Source organism: Bombyx mandarina, chromosome 21 (assembly GCF_030267445.1).
Source record: "Bombyx mandarina strain Sakado chromosome 21, ASM3026744v2".
NCBI classification, from domain to species: Eukaryota; Metazoa; Arthropoda; class Insecta; order Lepidoptera; family Bombycidae; genus Bombyx; species Bombyx mandarina.
In genome coordinates this window covers 9,444,100-9,459,995 of record NC_143227.1, presented here as the reverse complement: position 1 = coordinate 9,459,995, position 15,896 = coordinate 9,444,100, and the positions used below count along the sequence as shown (strand labels likewise).

Sequence of the window (15,896 nt, the reverse complement as noted above, 5' to 3'; positions counted from 1 at the left end):
CTTTGAGAAAGACTGCTTTAAAAAGAGACCTTATCTGCAGGAAAGGATTTTGTTTTTCCCTGGCATTGGTGATATACCTAGTCAGGTCATAAATTCTGTCACATGTTTAATGTAAAATAATTGAAACAAGTTTATTCATTATGTAACCATTCATATACCAAAATGAACTTAACAAAACATAGATTCTTATGACACTAAAGTTTATTCAAAATGAACTCCGTGATTTTGAATACAGGCCTTCAATCTGCGCGTCAGCCAGTCTTGTGTGCTCTTCGCTCTATGAGCTGGCGCCGAATCTTGTTGGAATACCCAGTGCCTGTTATTGAACATGGTATGAGAAACAGGTTCCACAAGGTTCGTCAGGATTGTATTTTGATACACAACTGCATTCGTTTTTACACCTTTCTCACAAAAATGTACCTCTGTTAAGCCCCAATAAGAAACTCCCAACCATACCATGAGCGAGGATGGAAAATGACCTCGTTGGACACGCGGAATACGGTTGCTCGCTTCTTCACTACTGTGTGCGTACACCTTATCATTTTGTTTGTTGTAGCTCTCTTCTACGGTAAAATTTTTTTCATCCGAATAAAGAATTTCCCGATATTTTTTTCCCGCGTACCGCTTCAACAAAGCGCGGCATCTCTTCAGTCTCAGGTCCATTAGACGAGCATTCAAACGATGTCCTGTTTTTCTTCGATATGCCCGAAGCCGAAGTCTTCATTTAACACCCTTTTCACCGTGGTTCTGCTTAACCCCATCTGAAGGGCCAACAGTTTCTGCTTACGTTTGGAATTTCTTTGAATTCGCGCCTTCACAGCTTTTATCACTGCTGGAGTCCTAACAGACCGAGGGCGACCACTTCTTGACCTGTCATCTACACTAGTGTCTTCATTGTATCGTTTGATGGTACGATAAACGAATCTTTTGGTTATATTAAAATTTTTCAGTATGTTAAAAATTTGAATTGGCGCGTAACCGCAACGATGCAACGCAATATCTGCAACACGGTCTTCTTTAAGCGTCCACTCCATATTTAAAAATGAGTAAAATTCTAAAAGTATACATTTTTATTTTCATGAACAATTCGAAATTCGAATTCAATAAACTTTTTTGTGGCCAGCATTCTAACAGAAAAATTTTTACTGTGTGACAATACTTACCTGACTAGTTACATAAATGACTGCGACCGCTGACTATCATGTGAGGTTCATGTTCGTCTGTCTTTGATGTCTAAAATAAATAAACTTTTTTTTTCCTATCTAAGTTGATAGCTTTGAGAGGCTATATCAGCGTCGCCTTAACTAGTAGGTGAGCTCACGGGGCTCAAACCTGATGACGTTGCTAACACGTAGCCTAGCAAGAGCCGTGCTTCGCAAAATCTACCACCGGATCGGAAACGCGACTCACTGAGAAGATGCGGCGAGAAACTTAGTGGGCTTAAATAAACCAAGTTAACGTTAATTACAGGGTGGAACACTGGCACTGTTGCAACAAGAACCCGAAGAGGGCATCACTCGCCTCGAACGTCGCCTGTACTTCCAAACAGCCCACGGACACTTCAAGGCCGGCTGCCCCGCGCTGGCGCTGGAGGTGCTGTCCAAGCTGCCGGCGCGCGTGCGCGACGAGAAGCCGCGCCACGTCGCCGCCGCGCCCTCCGTCGACGCGCCCGACATACACTCCGGACACATTGTTGAAGAAAACACACCTAAAAGTACGGCCCGTTCTAATAACCTTATGGGTTTGTAGTTTTAGAGCCAAGCCGCTGCCTACCATTAGACTGTTAACGTCATTCTGCTTTATTATTATTATTATTGGGCAACGAAAGTAAAGCATGAAAGAGGAGTGCATGTGGCAGAGATGCGAATGTTGAGATGGATGTGTGGAGTGACAAGAATGGACAAAATAAAGAATGAGTATATCAGAGGAAGTGTGTGAAAGTAGCCCCGGTAAGCAACAAATTAAAGAGCGGACGGTTAGCGTGGTATGAACATGTGATGCGTAGAGAGGAGATGCATGTGACTAGGAGATGTATAGAAATGGTAGGGCAAGGTCGTTTTGAAGTCGTGGCCTAAAGGTTAAGACGTCCGGTGCATATCTAGCGATGCATCCCGCCGGCAGGTACCAATTTTTCTAATGAAATACATACTTAAGAAATGTTCACGATTAACTTTCACGGTGAAGGAGTAACATCGTGTAATAAAAATCAAACCCGTAAAATTATTAATTGTTTAATTACTGGTGGTAGGACGTCTTGTGAGTCCGCGCGGGTAGGTACCACCACCCTGCCTATGTCTGCCGTGAAGCAGTAATGCGTTTCGGTTTGAGGGGCGGCGCAACCGTTGTACTGTTAAAAAAGAGAGACCTTACAACTCATGTCTTACCTCATCTAAGTTAATCTTATTTGGTTCCTATTTAGTGCCGGAAGAAAAACAAGAGATCAATATGGATTGGGGAGCATCGACAATGGACTGGGGGGCACCTGTCACCTCAAACAAAACTGACGAACTTGTCCTGTCTTGGGACGACGATGATAAAGGGTAAGCACTTTAATCGTGTACAAGCGAATCTTAAATAACTAACTCGAACATATTGAATAATTTCAATGAAATAATCCGTCGTCACTAATATTAAAAATACGAATGTCATTCTGTCCGTTAAGGCCTGAAGCTCAAACAACTTTACAGATTTTGACTAAATTCAGTATGGAAATGATTTGTACTCTGGGAAAGAACACAGGCATACACGATAAAAGTGTAATGCACGCGAGCGAATATGCAACCGGAAAACTAGTGTTTTAAAAAGAAGGGATCAATGAATTTCCATAATATAAAATTTTGATGAAAAATCATAGAATCGTTCATCAATAAAATTGTTACTTTGCTAAATCTTAATTTATGTGATTGGTAGATCGGAGGCGTCCGGTGCTTCAACACCGCCCTTAGAAATGAAAATGGACCAAAATGATGACGAAGGGCCAGCAGTGCCTGGTACATCTGATAACAAAGAAGCGGAAGAAACTCCCACAGTCGACATAATGGCGCAACAACTGAAGTTTGTGGCCTGTCTCAAGATATTGATGGAAGAATTGAGTACTCTAGCCACTGGGTTCGAAGTTGATGGTATGTTTATTTCAAATGATTACAATATTTAGTTTCAAAATTTTTATATTTACGAAATAGAAGTAAGCTATTTTATTAAAATCGAATGACAATCCCACAAGTCCTTATGACTTCGGAAACATTAAATTTTATTATTAATAGGTATCTGAGTCTCGCGACGTTACCGGCGGTTATTGTCGTACAGCGAGTGACACCGCGGGGCGAAGCTAGTCTAAAAAAAGTAGCCTAAGTTACTCCTTATATCATCAGCTACCTATCAGTGAAAGTCTCGTCAAAATCGGTCCAGCCGTTCCAGAGATTAGCCGGAACAAACAGACAGTCAGATAAAAATTGTAAAAAACGTTATACATATTCATATTCATGTAGTAAAAAGCGGTTATTTCAATATTACAAACAGACACTCCAATTATATTTATATGTATGGATAATAAAATAGTACAGTACCTTCTGATATTAGGTGGCCACCTCCGCTTCCAACTGTACATCTGGTTGGAGCGTGAAGTGGAAGCGCTGCGTCGTCTCTGTGGGTACGCGTCGCGCGGGGGAGGGGGCGCGGCGGGCGGGGAGCTCATCTGTGCCGAGACCGAACCCGCTCCGTTACCTGACAAGCCAACATTGCACCAACTGCTCATCAGAGAAAAGGCAGATTTTGAAGCCAAAGTTCAACGCGCATTCGCGAGGAAAAAATGGCTCAAAGGTAAAATTCGATTTTAGGCTAGTAAATTTATGAAGTATTAGGCTGTAATAATATGGAGATACTTACTCCCGTATGGACGAGTATTATCGCCGGTATAGTTAATTACCAGTCCATCATTATGTAATTAGAACTTAGATCACGTCACGGCTCAAATAAGACGAAATTGAAAAAAATTTTGTTTTTTATAAAATCGCAAGAATCTGCTGGATGCGTTCTGTGCTAGTCGTTGTGGCGAATTTTGGGCGAGGTCTCTGTTCAGGAATTGCCGTCTGTGAGATGATGATATTGTTATGCCGATAAGAGTAACGCCGTCTATCGCCGAATAGCCAAAACGAATATCAAAGGCACTCGTGACGTCAAGAAAACTCGAGAAGTACAACGCCATCTATTGTCAGATAACGGAAACACGTCGAAGCTACTCGACTTGTCCAAAATATTCTCGATAAATATAGGGATGTCGTCTCGACTATAAAAGCGTTGCAGAGATGGCACGAAGCAGTTAGTAATCAAAGATATTCGAAGCGAAACAGCAAACGGAACACCTGAAGCGAAGCGGGAGAAGTGAATTGAGAATTAAAAGTGTTTTAAGTGTTAATACAGTTTTAATTTGTACTTTGCTAAATTTTTTACTTTTCCCGAACCCCAGCGCGTAGCAATACCTAAAATAACAATTTAAATTATTCCCATACAGCTAACGAAACCCTGCTTCGTACACTGCTGTCGTATTGTTCCCTGCACGGAGCGGGAGGGGGAGGTCTGGCTTCGGTCCGAATGGAACTGGTGTTGCTGCTACAAGAACTAGGTCAAGATAAGCAACACCAACAGTTGCTGTCGCCGTTACCGTTCCCCACCACGCTCCCGCTGCTGGCCGCGGCCGTCGCCACCAATAACACCGTGGTCGCCGATCCAGTCCGACACTTGCAGGTGAACGCTGTTTATTTAAATTCAACTTTAATATACGAAATAAATAAAATATTTTTTATATTTCATTTGCTTGGCGCAGCAATAGAGTTGTACTAATCCTTGTGAAAGGCATACTGGCCAAATGAGTCTAAAATGTTCATCAATGATTTAAAAACACTTGACTTATTTATCAAGATTAATTTGAAATATGCTTACAGTCAATTCTAACTCAATATAAATTGCTGTTTATTTTAATGTTGCGGTAATTTTCGATGGCCATATTAATACTGTACTTACATTGGTAGGGCACAGCTTATGACGTCACATCTTCAATATGACAACTATACAGATGTGAAGGAGACCTTCAAACTATTAACCAAAAAACTTACAGGCCGTAGCACATGACATGCTGGGTACAATAGGCGAGCTGGGCATTCCGGGAGGTTCGGCCACCAGGCTGCTCCATACCCTGAGGGAACTATCAGTGGCGCTTTCTGCTTGTATATACCAGAGCTTGTGTGATTCTGATACGTTCAGCATGAAACATCAGCATCATCACGACGGGTAAGTTTATACTCTGTAATATTTTAAACCAGTCTTTCTCAAAGTTGGCGATAACGCCCCCTTGTGGGCACTGCAGGCCTAAAGAGGGGCGGTATGAGATCCGGAAAAAATGAAGGCGTTGTGCAGAGGTTTGGGAGGCGATTTGTAATTTCATCTAGGAGAACTCTTAGACACCGACTGAGTTCTAGCTATAGTGGTTTTTAAGTAGGTGAAAAAATGGGGGCGCTAAAAAAAAATTTATTCTCAAAGTGGGCAGTAGACAAAATAAGTTTGGGAGCCCCTGTTTTAAATGAGTTGAGTCAAAAAAATAATTGTTTTATTTGACAAGGAAATTAATAATATTAACGGTTGTTATAATACTTGGGTAGCTTTTTAAATTTATTTATTTTATAGGATTATCGCCGAGACCCCAGGAACTAGTCAACTCCTAGCTAGAACTAGACGTCAATCTTTTGATGAAGTTGTGGTGACCACTCCGCCCAATAAATGGCCAGGTATGTCGTATTATTTCGTCTCGTACCATAGAATGGACTGCAAGGCTCTCTGAGTTCATTCACAGGTAAACAAGTACCACCATGCTGCACTTTTCTGCCGCGAAGCAGTCATGCGATTTGGTTTGAAAAGTGGGGCAGCCGTAATACAATAATACAGTTAAAGCTTAATAATAACGCCCGGGGCGGATGAGCTGTACGCACGTTCTAGTTTCTATGGGCTACGACTAAAGTTTTAGACTAGGAAGACCGTGAGCTTTACTGATCGCATTGATCCAGTAACGGGCGTCTTACAGTTTGTGGGATAAAAGCGTTTTATATTTTTAATGAATACTGAGAGATGCACACTCTGTCTGTCCTATCCCATAAAGCTAACGACTTACAAATTATGATTTTGTTTTCAATTACCGGCTACTGTTATTGATAAATCGATAGATAGATTAATAGATCGGTATTTTAATGTCGACCTATCGATTTACCTATCAAAAAGAGCAATGACCTGGAAAGTGCCGGGCAAAACGAAGAGAGGCCGCCCCAGAACAACTTGGCGTCTTGGGCATGAGAGAACAGATTGCCCAAGACCGATGTAAATGGAAAAAAATGATTCGAGCCCTACACCCCAGCAGAGGGTAATAGGAAAGAATAATGATGATGATGATATCGATTTACTAGAAAGAATAATTTTATGCGGGTCAGTAATGTGACGTGGTCGTTGATCGTCAGGAGTGTCTGCGCTGCGCGGGCTGGCAGTGCGCGCGGCGGAGGAGGAGGACGCGCCGCGGCTGGCCGTGCTGCTGGCGGAGGCGTTCTGCGCCGTGTACCTGGCGCTGCTGGGCTGGGCGCTGGCCGCCAGGGACGCGCACCTGCTGTACCGCCTCGCCGCGCACGCGCCCGACGCACGCGCGCACTCCAAGCTCTTCGGGGGGGGCGTGCGCCGCCTGCTCACCACCGCGCCCGCCCCGCCGCAGGTACTGCGCAACACTGGGTTCATCACAACGATCGGTCTTTTAAGCCGCGGACGTTTGAAGAGTGCGTGAACTCGATCATAAAAAAGACCGTCATGTCAATGAATTTATAGCGACAAAGCTGTGATATAGCACAATTAAATATTCACATCTCAAAATGGATAACAACATTTACTTTAAAAGATCTATGTGTCTATGGGTATTATAAGCTTATCTTGTAAATGTTCACTGCACTCGTTGTGTCGTGGCCTCCGTTTCACAGCATTTCTGCCTCACTAGCCGTCATGTCTACGCGGGTTTGTTTCAATTTGTATGCACAAAAAATAATTAAACTTCACATTTCCTACAATTAACTTTCTAATTTCTTATATGTTTTTTTTTTGTTCATCTGAAAGCTGAAAATCTTAAAAAAATGTTTTCAGAGAAACTTCGTCTCCTAGTCAATAAAACAAAAATAAATGAAGTTTAAATTTTTTCGTAAACTGGAAGTTTTTTTTTTGTTTTTTTTTTTATTGCATGTATACGTGGACGAGCTCACAGCCCACCTGGTGGTAAGTGGTTACTGGAGCCCATAGACATCTACAATGTAAATGCGCCACCCACCTTTGAAATATGAGTTTTAAAGTCTCAGTATAGTTACAATGGCTGCCCCACCCTTCAAACCAAAACGCATTACTGCTTGACGACAGAAATAGGCAGGGCGGTAGTACCTACTCGCGCGGACTCACAATACGTCCTACCACCAGTATAAAGTTGGAGGAAGTTCTATTATGTAAGTAACTGTTTATATTCAACAGCCGAAACTGGTAGAGCGCACAGAAGGTACCTCGGTGTGGTCGTCGTTGCGCGAGAAGAGAGCCTTATTGAACATGCGGCTGCTGGGCCTGGGCCCGGCCGCGCCGCACAAGCACATCCAGGAGGGCCGCCCCACGTACAGGGAGCAGTTCGTTCCGCCGCAGTACAGCATTCTGACCTACCTGCTCACCAAGGTAACTGTATACGATCTGTACACGGTTAAACTGCAATTTAAAAGTAAATTGTCTGATAAATAAATAAATATAAAACAAAGACAGATTATACGAAAACAAATAATCATAGTCACGTTTGTCGATGGCCTCTGAAATAATCGATAGCTTTTTTAATTTTTTTATTGCATAGATGGGAGGACGAGCTAGAGTCCGCCTGGTGTTAAGTAACCACTTATTTCATTAAAATTTACGAAAGTTATCATAGTTTTCAAAAATCTCGTTTGAAACAACATGTTGCAATTTAGATTTTATTTTTTATTACTTAGATGGGTGGACGAGCTCACAGCCCACCTGATGTTAAGTGGTTACTGGAGCCCATAGACATCTTCAACGTAAATGCCGCCACCCACCTTGAGATATAAGTTCTAAGGTCTCAGTATAGCTACAATAGTCATTTATCGTGAACAGCCGACGTCGGAGCAAGACCCCGAGAATTACGATTACGATTCAGCTGAATCTGGAGCTGAAGATGTCGACGAGAGCGGAAGTGAAACCGACGATGATGACATTTTCGACACCAGCAACACGAAGTAAGTTCAAATTTGCTTCGTTCATTGTACGCGCACGTAAATATTGTTATTCATCATCATCATCATCAACAGCCCACAGTCGTCCACTGCTAGACATAGGCCTCTCCTATTGTTATTAAATATTGTTATTAATTCTCGCAAAGAACCAAAGGGAAACGGGGGTGACTGAAAATCAGCGCTGTTCGATTTATCGACCTTGAACAGCATTAGCTGAGTCACCTCCTTTTGCCTTTTTCTTTTTTTTGTATTTTATTTTATTTAATGTGAAAGGCAATAAATGATTTTATTAATATTATTATTATTATATTAAATATTAAAACTCTAGTTAAACCACCAGTTACGCATCGCTGTCACTTGCGAAAATTGATACACGCATACATCGATACTAGTGCTGTGATAAAAATCATATAATAAAAAATATTAATAATTTATATGTGAAAATTTGTACGTTTCGAAGATTGTTACAATCACACAAACATTCAATTTAATTATGAACCGTACATTAAATTGGTAAAAAAAATTCACACATATCTTATATTTTAAACGAGGAATTCTTGTATTTAAATATATATATAATCTGAATCTCGGAAACGGCTCCAACGATTTTCATAAAATTTAGCATACAGGGGATTTCGGGGGCGATAAATCGATCTAGCTACGATTTATTTTCAGAAAATGATGGTTTTATTCGTGTTTTCAATAATCAACTTTATCGATAATTTTGATATTTTTGAAGTGAAACTTCTTTACGCGCATGAGGGTAAAATTTTTACAGAACGTCACGCAGGTATGCAACGGAAGTGACATCAAACTACTATTGAAATTAAGTAGTTGTCAAATGTCAGTAGAAGTAGTTGTTGTATTTTTCCAACTGGAAAGGGAAATGTATCATACCATACAGCCTAATATTTTATAATTTTTTTGTGAAAAATGTTAATAGGAATTGAAATGAAATGAAAATAATTTGGAACATTAATCAAATAGCATGAAATTAAATCAGTCAATTTAATTGGCAAAATATTAGTCATTTACAATTTAGAAATCTAAACATAATGTGACTGTCAACACTGAGGTTTGAGATTGACTTTTGGCGGAAACATATCTTCCTTTTTCCCTTCCTCTAAGTCTCGCAAAGTTTTAGATTTGTATAAATATAAGCAAGACTTATGAATTACGCACTTTTTTTTTTAAATAATCAGTTCATATTTTATTATTATTCTGTCGGCAAGATCGAAAAATATTATTCATATTTCATCATTTTATCAATATGTAATTCGTATTTAATTATAATTTCTAGAACACACAATTTGTAAAAAAAAAATTGCGAGAAAAGCTCGGTCATGATCTAGTTTTTCTTAATAAAAGAATAATCTTTTTTACTTCCTTCCCCATCAGGCCAGAGAAACGCCGTAAAGGTGCGAACACGGAACATTCGGACCCGGACTCGTACTCGTGGCTCGTGATGCGCGTGGCCGTGCTGCGCCTCGCACAGAAGAACCTGCAACACTTCCTGCAGCTGTGCGGCATCGAGATGACGGGTACGCATCGACAAACGACACCCACGCGCCGTTATATTATAATTTATTGGTGGTTTATTCTACTGGTGGTAGGACCTCTTGTGAGTCCGCGCGGGTAGGTACCACCACTCTGCCTATTTCTGCCGCGAAGCAGTAATGCGTTTCGGTTTGAAGGGTAGGGCAGCCGTTGTAACTATACTTGAGACCTTAGAACTTATATCTCAAGGTGGGTGGCGCATTTACGTTTTAGATGACTATGGGCTCCAGTAACCACTTAACACCAGGTGAGCTGTGAGCTCATCCACCCATCTAAGCAATAAATAAAAAAAGCTTTCCAATCTTCTTCCAAAATTATTCTCGCTCTTCGCCTTTAATGTGATATGTAAGGGTATATTGTCACCTCGCCGCAGTGTTTTACCATCGTAATTATTTGTACTGTAAACTCCTTTTCGGTCTAATGCAGCATTTCCCAAAGTAGGCGATAACGCCCCCTTGTTGGCGCTGCAGGCCGAAAGGGGAGCGGTAAGAGACCCAGAAAAAAAAGCTGGCGTTGTGTAAAGGCTTGGGAGGCGATTTGTAATTTCATCTAGAAGGACTCTTAGACACCGACTGAACTCTCGCTATGATGGTTTTCAAGTAGGTGTAAAAATTGAGACCCTAAAAATAATTTGTTCTCAAAATGGGCAGTAGACAAAATAAGTTTGGGAACCCCTGGTCTAAAGAGTGGAACAGCGTTTTACGATATGTACTAGTCTCGGGATATGCAGCGGATTTCGCTTTGTGACGTCATCGGACTTTGGTAAACAACTTCACCCGAAGTGAACCGCGCACTCCCCTCACTGTCTAAACTAGAAAAATGCTGGAAAACCATTCGAGTTTACAAGACCGTCTCTAGTACTAGTATTCCATATAGTGCTTGAAAGACTTATGCAACCTTAGTACATTGGCAGATTTTATTGATTAAAATTTATAAATTCCTTAAAGAATTGGCGACGACAAGTCCGACAGTGCACGGCGCCTTACGCCGAGTTGACCAGTGGCAGCAACAACTCACGGAGACGCTCGACTCTCGGGCGCCGCCCCTCGACTACATTCCCGGCTGCTTCCCGGAGCAGCAGACGTCCGGACCGCCTATTAATAAATACAGGTCAGTCGCTCGACTATCATCGTTCGAAGAAACAAGACAAGTACCCCTGAATTACAAAATGACGAAGATAATTCTTAAATCATCAAACCCATCCAAATATAGTTTGTAATATTAATGAGTTAGATTTTGTATCCTAATATTGTTATTTATTTAGTTATTTATTTTCGTTTCAGATGTTTGTTGGAGAAACACAATACACCATTCAACTCGGTGTTATTCAGCGCCGCGCCCGCTAGGAGGTTGTGGAGCTTCCTCGTGCGACAAGAACCTGTTCAGGTAATTTGAAGTCTAAACAAGACAAAATAAGAATTACACTGTAATATTTACTTCTCGCTATTAGAGGCAAAGTCGGATCAAAATCACTAAGCATTGTACAGTGCAACCTCGATATAACAAATCGGAAGGGGCCAAGTAAATATTCGTTATATCGAATAATTCGGTAAACTGAGGTTTGTTATATTAAGGTTAGGTTGTTCTACCATTTATTATAATGAGATAAAAAAAAATTGTTTTAATTACCTTAACAAGATGAGTACATAGACTCATCTTGTTATAGCAAACAACTTCTATTAATAAATGATAACACATTTTTATCAAATTGCTGTATGTATTTTCTATTTAAGAACAAATAGGTAGGTAACCATTTTTTTACCTTAGACCAATAATCAAAATTAAATGCACTAAAGGCCGTAAAAGTAGGTATCAAGGTGGGTGCATACATTATGTAGGTAATTTAATGTTAATAAAGATTCGCACAAAAACTCACGAATTAAAGGTAAAAAATCAACAACGAGCAGCATTGTTTACATTACGTCCCATCAAACAAAACACTGATTGTTTAATAAATAAAACGTGTCGAAACCTGTCGAGAGTGATTCATATACTATGAAATTAAGGGTCATATTGGTGGGAACGTTATATAAAGGTTACGGGTTTGACGAAATTCGTTAATTAGAGGTATTTACACTTTTTTTGATGGTTGAAACGAAATTTTCGCAATGTTAAGACATATTTTACATTGACTCTTAAGGACAATTCAAGGGGATTACAAATATTTTGTTTAATCGAAGACGTCGTTATAATGAGGTTCGTTATATTAAAGATGCACTGTATTAGCAAACTAGATTCCATTTTTAATGTTTTACAGTGTAGTACTGTGTTAAACAGGAGCTGTTCATCCGGGCGGTGTTCTCGAGACGTCGCACGGCGTCGCTGAGCGCGGTGGACGCGGGCGGGGACTCGCGCGCCGCCGCCGCGCTCCAGCAGCGGAACCGCGACTTCGAACTACACAACCCCGTCCGGATTATTCATAAGGAGCAAGATTCTATATCGGCCTTCTGTCTTAACAAGGTACGCGAGATACATCTATATATATATAAATGATTTGCTGTTCGTTAGTCTCGCTAAAACTCGAGAACGGCTGAACCGGTTTGGCTAATTTTGGTCTTGAATTATTTGTGGAAGTTCAGAGAAGGTTTAAAAGGTAGATAAATATGAAAATGCTCGGAATTAAATAAAAATATCAATTTTGTTTTTCCTTTGATGGCCCCCGTCGGGCGGATTTCTTTTATTTGTTTTAAATTTATTTTATACAAAAGCTTAGGTCTTTTATTTATCGATTGAGGCATTACGAAGTCTGCCGGGTCAGCTAGTGCTGAATAATTAATTAACCTATTGGTAACATTGAAGTCGTCCTGGCCTAAAGGATAAGACGTCCGGTGCGTTCGTGTTGAGCGATACACCGGTGTTCGAATCCCGCAGGCGGGTATCAATTTTTCTAATGAAATACGTACCTAATAAATCTTCACGATTGACTTCCACGGTGAAGGAATAACGTTGTGTGATATAAATCAAACCCACAAAATTATAATTTACATAACTTCTGGTGGTAGGATCTCTTGTGTCTGCACAGGTAGGTTATTATATTATAGGTGCCTATTTCTGCCGTGAAGCAGTAATGCGTTTCGGTTTGAAGGGTGGGGTAGCCGTTATAACTATACAGAGACCTTAAAACTCATATCTCAAGGTGGGTAGCGGTATTTACGTTGTATTAAATTTTCAAAGGAATAACAAATCGATTTATTTCATTCATTTAAATCTGGCAACTCTGAGTGTATTATATATTTGTTGTGTTGTACAGGCGGGCGGCTGGCTGGTGGCGGTGGCGACGGGGCGCGAGGTGCAGGAGATGGACGTGTCGCTGCTGCTGCGGGGCGGCGCCGTGTGGGCGGAGGACGAGTGCGAGGTGGACCTGCTGGCCCTGGCCGCCGACCCTGCTGCGCTGCCCGATACTGGCTTCCTACTCATCCACCACCAGGACAAGTGAGCACACAACCTTATCTACTCACGATATTAAACTGCAGATGGTGGTAGGACCTCGTGTGAGTCCGCGCGGGTAGGTACCACCACCCCGCTTATTTCTACCGTGAAGCAATAATGCGTTTCGGTTTGAAGGGTGGGGCAGCCGTTGTAACTATACTTGAGACCTTAGAACTTATATCTCAAGGTGGGTGGCGCATTTACGTTGTGGATGTCTATGGGCTCCAGTAGCCACTTAATACCAAGTGGGCTGTGAGCTCGTCCACCCATCTCAAAAACAATTACATTAGTCAAAAGCTGTATCGCTCTGAACTGCCATGGCTCCTCATACATCATACAGCAGCGGCTTGGCTGTACCATTACTGATGTCCATGAGTAACGGTGACTACTTACAATCAGCTAGACCATATGTTCGAAAAGGCAGAAGATAATAATAAAAACCGTATAACCTAGCATTTCATTACATCATCTGTCCCAATCTGCAGGATTCCACAAAAACTTTAACAATTCCCTTCTGCATCAATAAAAGGGCTCAAACTAAGACGGATAAAATGATGACATGAATGACAATGAAAAAAATAATTGTATCTAATTGGTGCATACTACCAAAATCTATAAAAAGTTACAATTCATACTTACTTATAATTCGAATTGTTAAAAAAAGTTGAACGCTCGATCTCACAGGCCGAACAACGGATCGGTACCGGGAACTGGAAATAGTTCTCCACTGAACCCGAACGCGCCGCAAGTGCCCGTCGGCATGGCCAGTCAGACCGGACGCGGTGCTAGTGTTGTGAGTATTTACTTATATGATATCGATATATTAACGTTAGGGTTACGCTGGTAATTCAAAGTCGATATTATTTAATTCATTGTGGCCATAAATGATGCCTCTCCTTACTGCCTTACGTATTGAATGCCAAATAAAACTCCTACCGCTACAAACGCGCTAATTTCTCATTTTTTATAATTAATTTATTGTTTAATATTGGTGTTACGGTTTACATATTTTACTTACTTAATTTTACTTAATTTATGAGTATTTAAAATAAAAATAATATATATTTATTATACATGTAACATGACATAAACGAATATATGGTGTGATAAATAGGTTTGTTTGGTCTTTATCTGGGTGTTTAATGTCTATTTATGTATTTATTGAAACATATTAAGTAAGTATGTATGTCAGTTTATTGTTTTCGTAGTGCAGGGAAACCTAGTCTAGGGCCAAGTGACCATGTGTGACTTGTTCGGAGTTTTATTTATTTATACAAAAATCAATAATATTGCAGTTTTTTTATTTATACAAAAATCAATAATATTTAGGACTTGAATACATACGAATTGCGGTTATAAAATAACAGCTAAAAATATTGTTTTTTTTCTTAACATATGTTACATTTGGAAGTATCTACTATATTCTATACTGTCTAAAATTATGTTTTAGCTATAATTTAATATTGCTTATCAAGTCACAATACCAAGTCATTCAAATATATACCACATCTTGAGTTTTGAAAAATATGTCTAATTATCATAAAACTACTGTTACTAAATTTTATGGCCCACATTTTTTTAATTTTTATACAGTTTTAATAGAACTGTTTTTATAATCTAATATTATCTCACTCGTGAAACAGTTATTTACAACGTGCCAATATTATCTGATAAATATTTTTACTGTTCATAATTTATTGTATTTAATTTGTATAAGATTTTTTTTTGTGAAATCACTAACATTTACTATTTAAATATTGAAATTGACAAATACATTAAGTTGACTAACTGAATGTTGTAAATAACAATCCACAGCAGGAGCGACGGGCAGGCCAATCGATGCCAACTGGCCTCGAATCATATATTGTCACAGTACGTCTTCATAACTAATGCATTTAACTTGTGGGTTGGCAACAAATTAATGGAAATCAAAATTTTCATTATAGTATGCAATCAGTTAACTTTATTAATTATAAAATTAAAATAAAAAATAAGTAAATTTCATACGATTCGTATAAACAGAATTACGACACATCCTTACGAATCAATATCAAGATCCAATAACCCTTGCATTAGACGCCTTCCGCTATAACAGTAGTAGAGACCCCGGTAACTGTACTCGTCGAACTCGGCAAAGAGTTCGACGTGCAATCTAACCTAAACATCAGCCCGTTGAGATTCTCGCCGGGTCTTCTCAGCGGGTCGCGATTTCGATCCGATAGTAGATACATTCGCGAAGCAGCTACTCTTGAGTTGTTGGCCTGCCTTGGTGGCGCTCGGGTAGCTGTTTGCAAATCCCACCTGGCGGAGCCCTTGCTCGCCCACCTGTCCTTGTGAAACTAGAAAAGCCTAAAGGCCATCAGTAAACACTCAATAATAAAATAAAAATAATACTTAGATAATTAAAATTAAAGAAGAGTTAAATAGTTCTAATGCAAGGATATCATTGAATTAAAATAAATTCGACACCTGGCTTAGTTAGAAAGATCCTGGCTAGTGTGTTTAGGACTTGCAGGTTTAATTCCTGTTTTTTATTTGACTACGGGACTCTAACAATAGGCTTGAATGCGATTAAAAGTTGTTAAAAAAACAGATAAGTATGAAAATTTTGAT

General features: G+C 40.0%; 1 protein-coding gene across 7 annotated transcripts in view; it reads left to right on the top strand.

Moving 5' to 3' along the window:
* The window catches only part of Rbcn-3A (rabconnectin-3 alpha), a 70,906-nt gene that overhangs the window by 43,237 nt on the left and 11,773 nt on the right, over positions 1-15,896 (top strand). For 4 of the 7 annotated variants that reach the window (XM_089736322.1, XM_089736323.1, XM_089736324.1 and 1 more), the window contains 17 exons: positions 1,471-1,714; positions 2,420-2,540; positions 2,911-3,122; positions 3,580-3,819; positions 4,511-4,743; positions 5,114-5,286; positions 5,680-5,780; positions 6,501-6,745; positions 7,540-7,731; positions 8,179-8,300; positions 9,696-9,838; positions 10,802-10,964; positions 11,138-11,240; positions 12,132-12,314; positions 13,105-13,286; positions 13,968-14,076; positions 15,099-15,155. In XM_089736322.1, coding sequence (XP_089592448.1) covers positions 1,471-1,714; positions 2,420-2,540; positions 2,911-3,122; positions 3,580-3,819; positions 4,511-4,743; positions 5,114-5,286; positions 5,680-5,780; positions 6,501-6,745; positions 7,540-7,731; positions 8,179-8,300; positions 9,696-9,838; positions 10,802-10,964; positions 11,138-11,240; positions 12,132-12,314; positions 13,105-13,286; positions 13,968-14,076; positions 15,099-15,155 — 2,823 coding nt within the window. The remainder of the gene's footprint in view (positions 1-1,470; positions 1,715-2,419; positions 2,541-2,910; positions 3,123-3,579; positions 3,820-4,510; positions 4,744-5,113; positions 5,287-5,679; positions 5,781-6,500; positions 6,746-7,539; positions 7,732-8,178; positions 8,301-9,695; positions 9,839-10,801; positions 10,965-11,137; positions 11,241-12,131; positions 12,315-13,104; positions 13,287-13,967; positions 14,077-15,098; positions 15,156-15,896) is intronic. The other 3 variants (XM_028171858.2, XM_028171860.2, XM_028171857.2) reach the window with 1 other exon arrangement.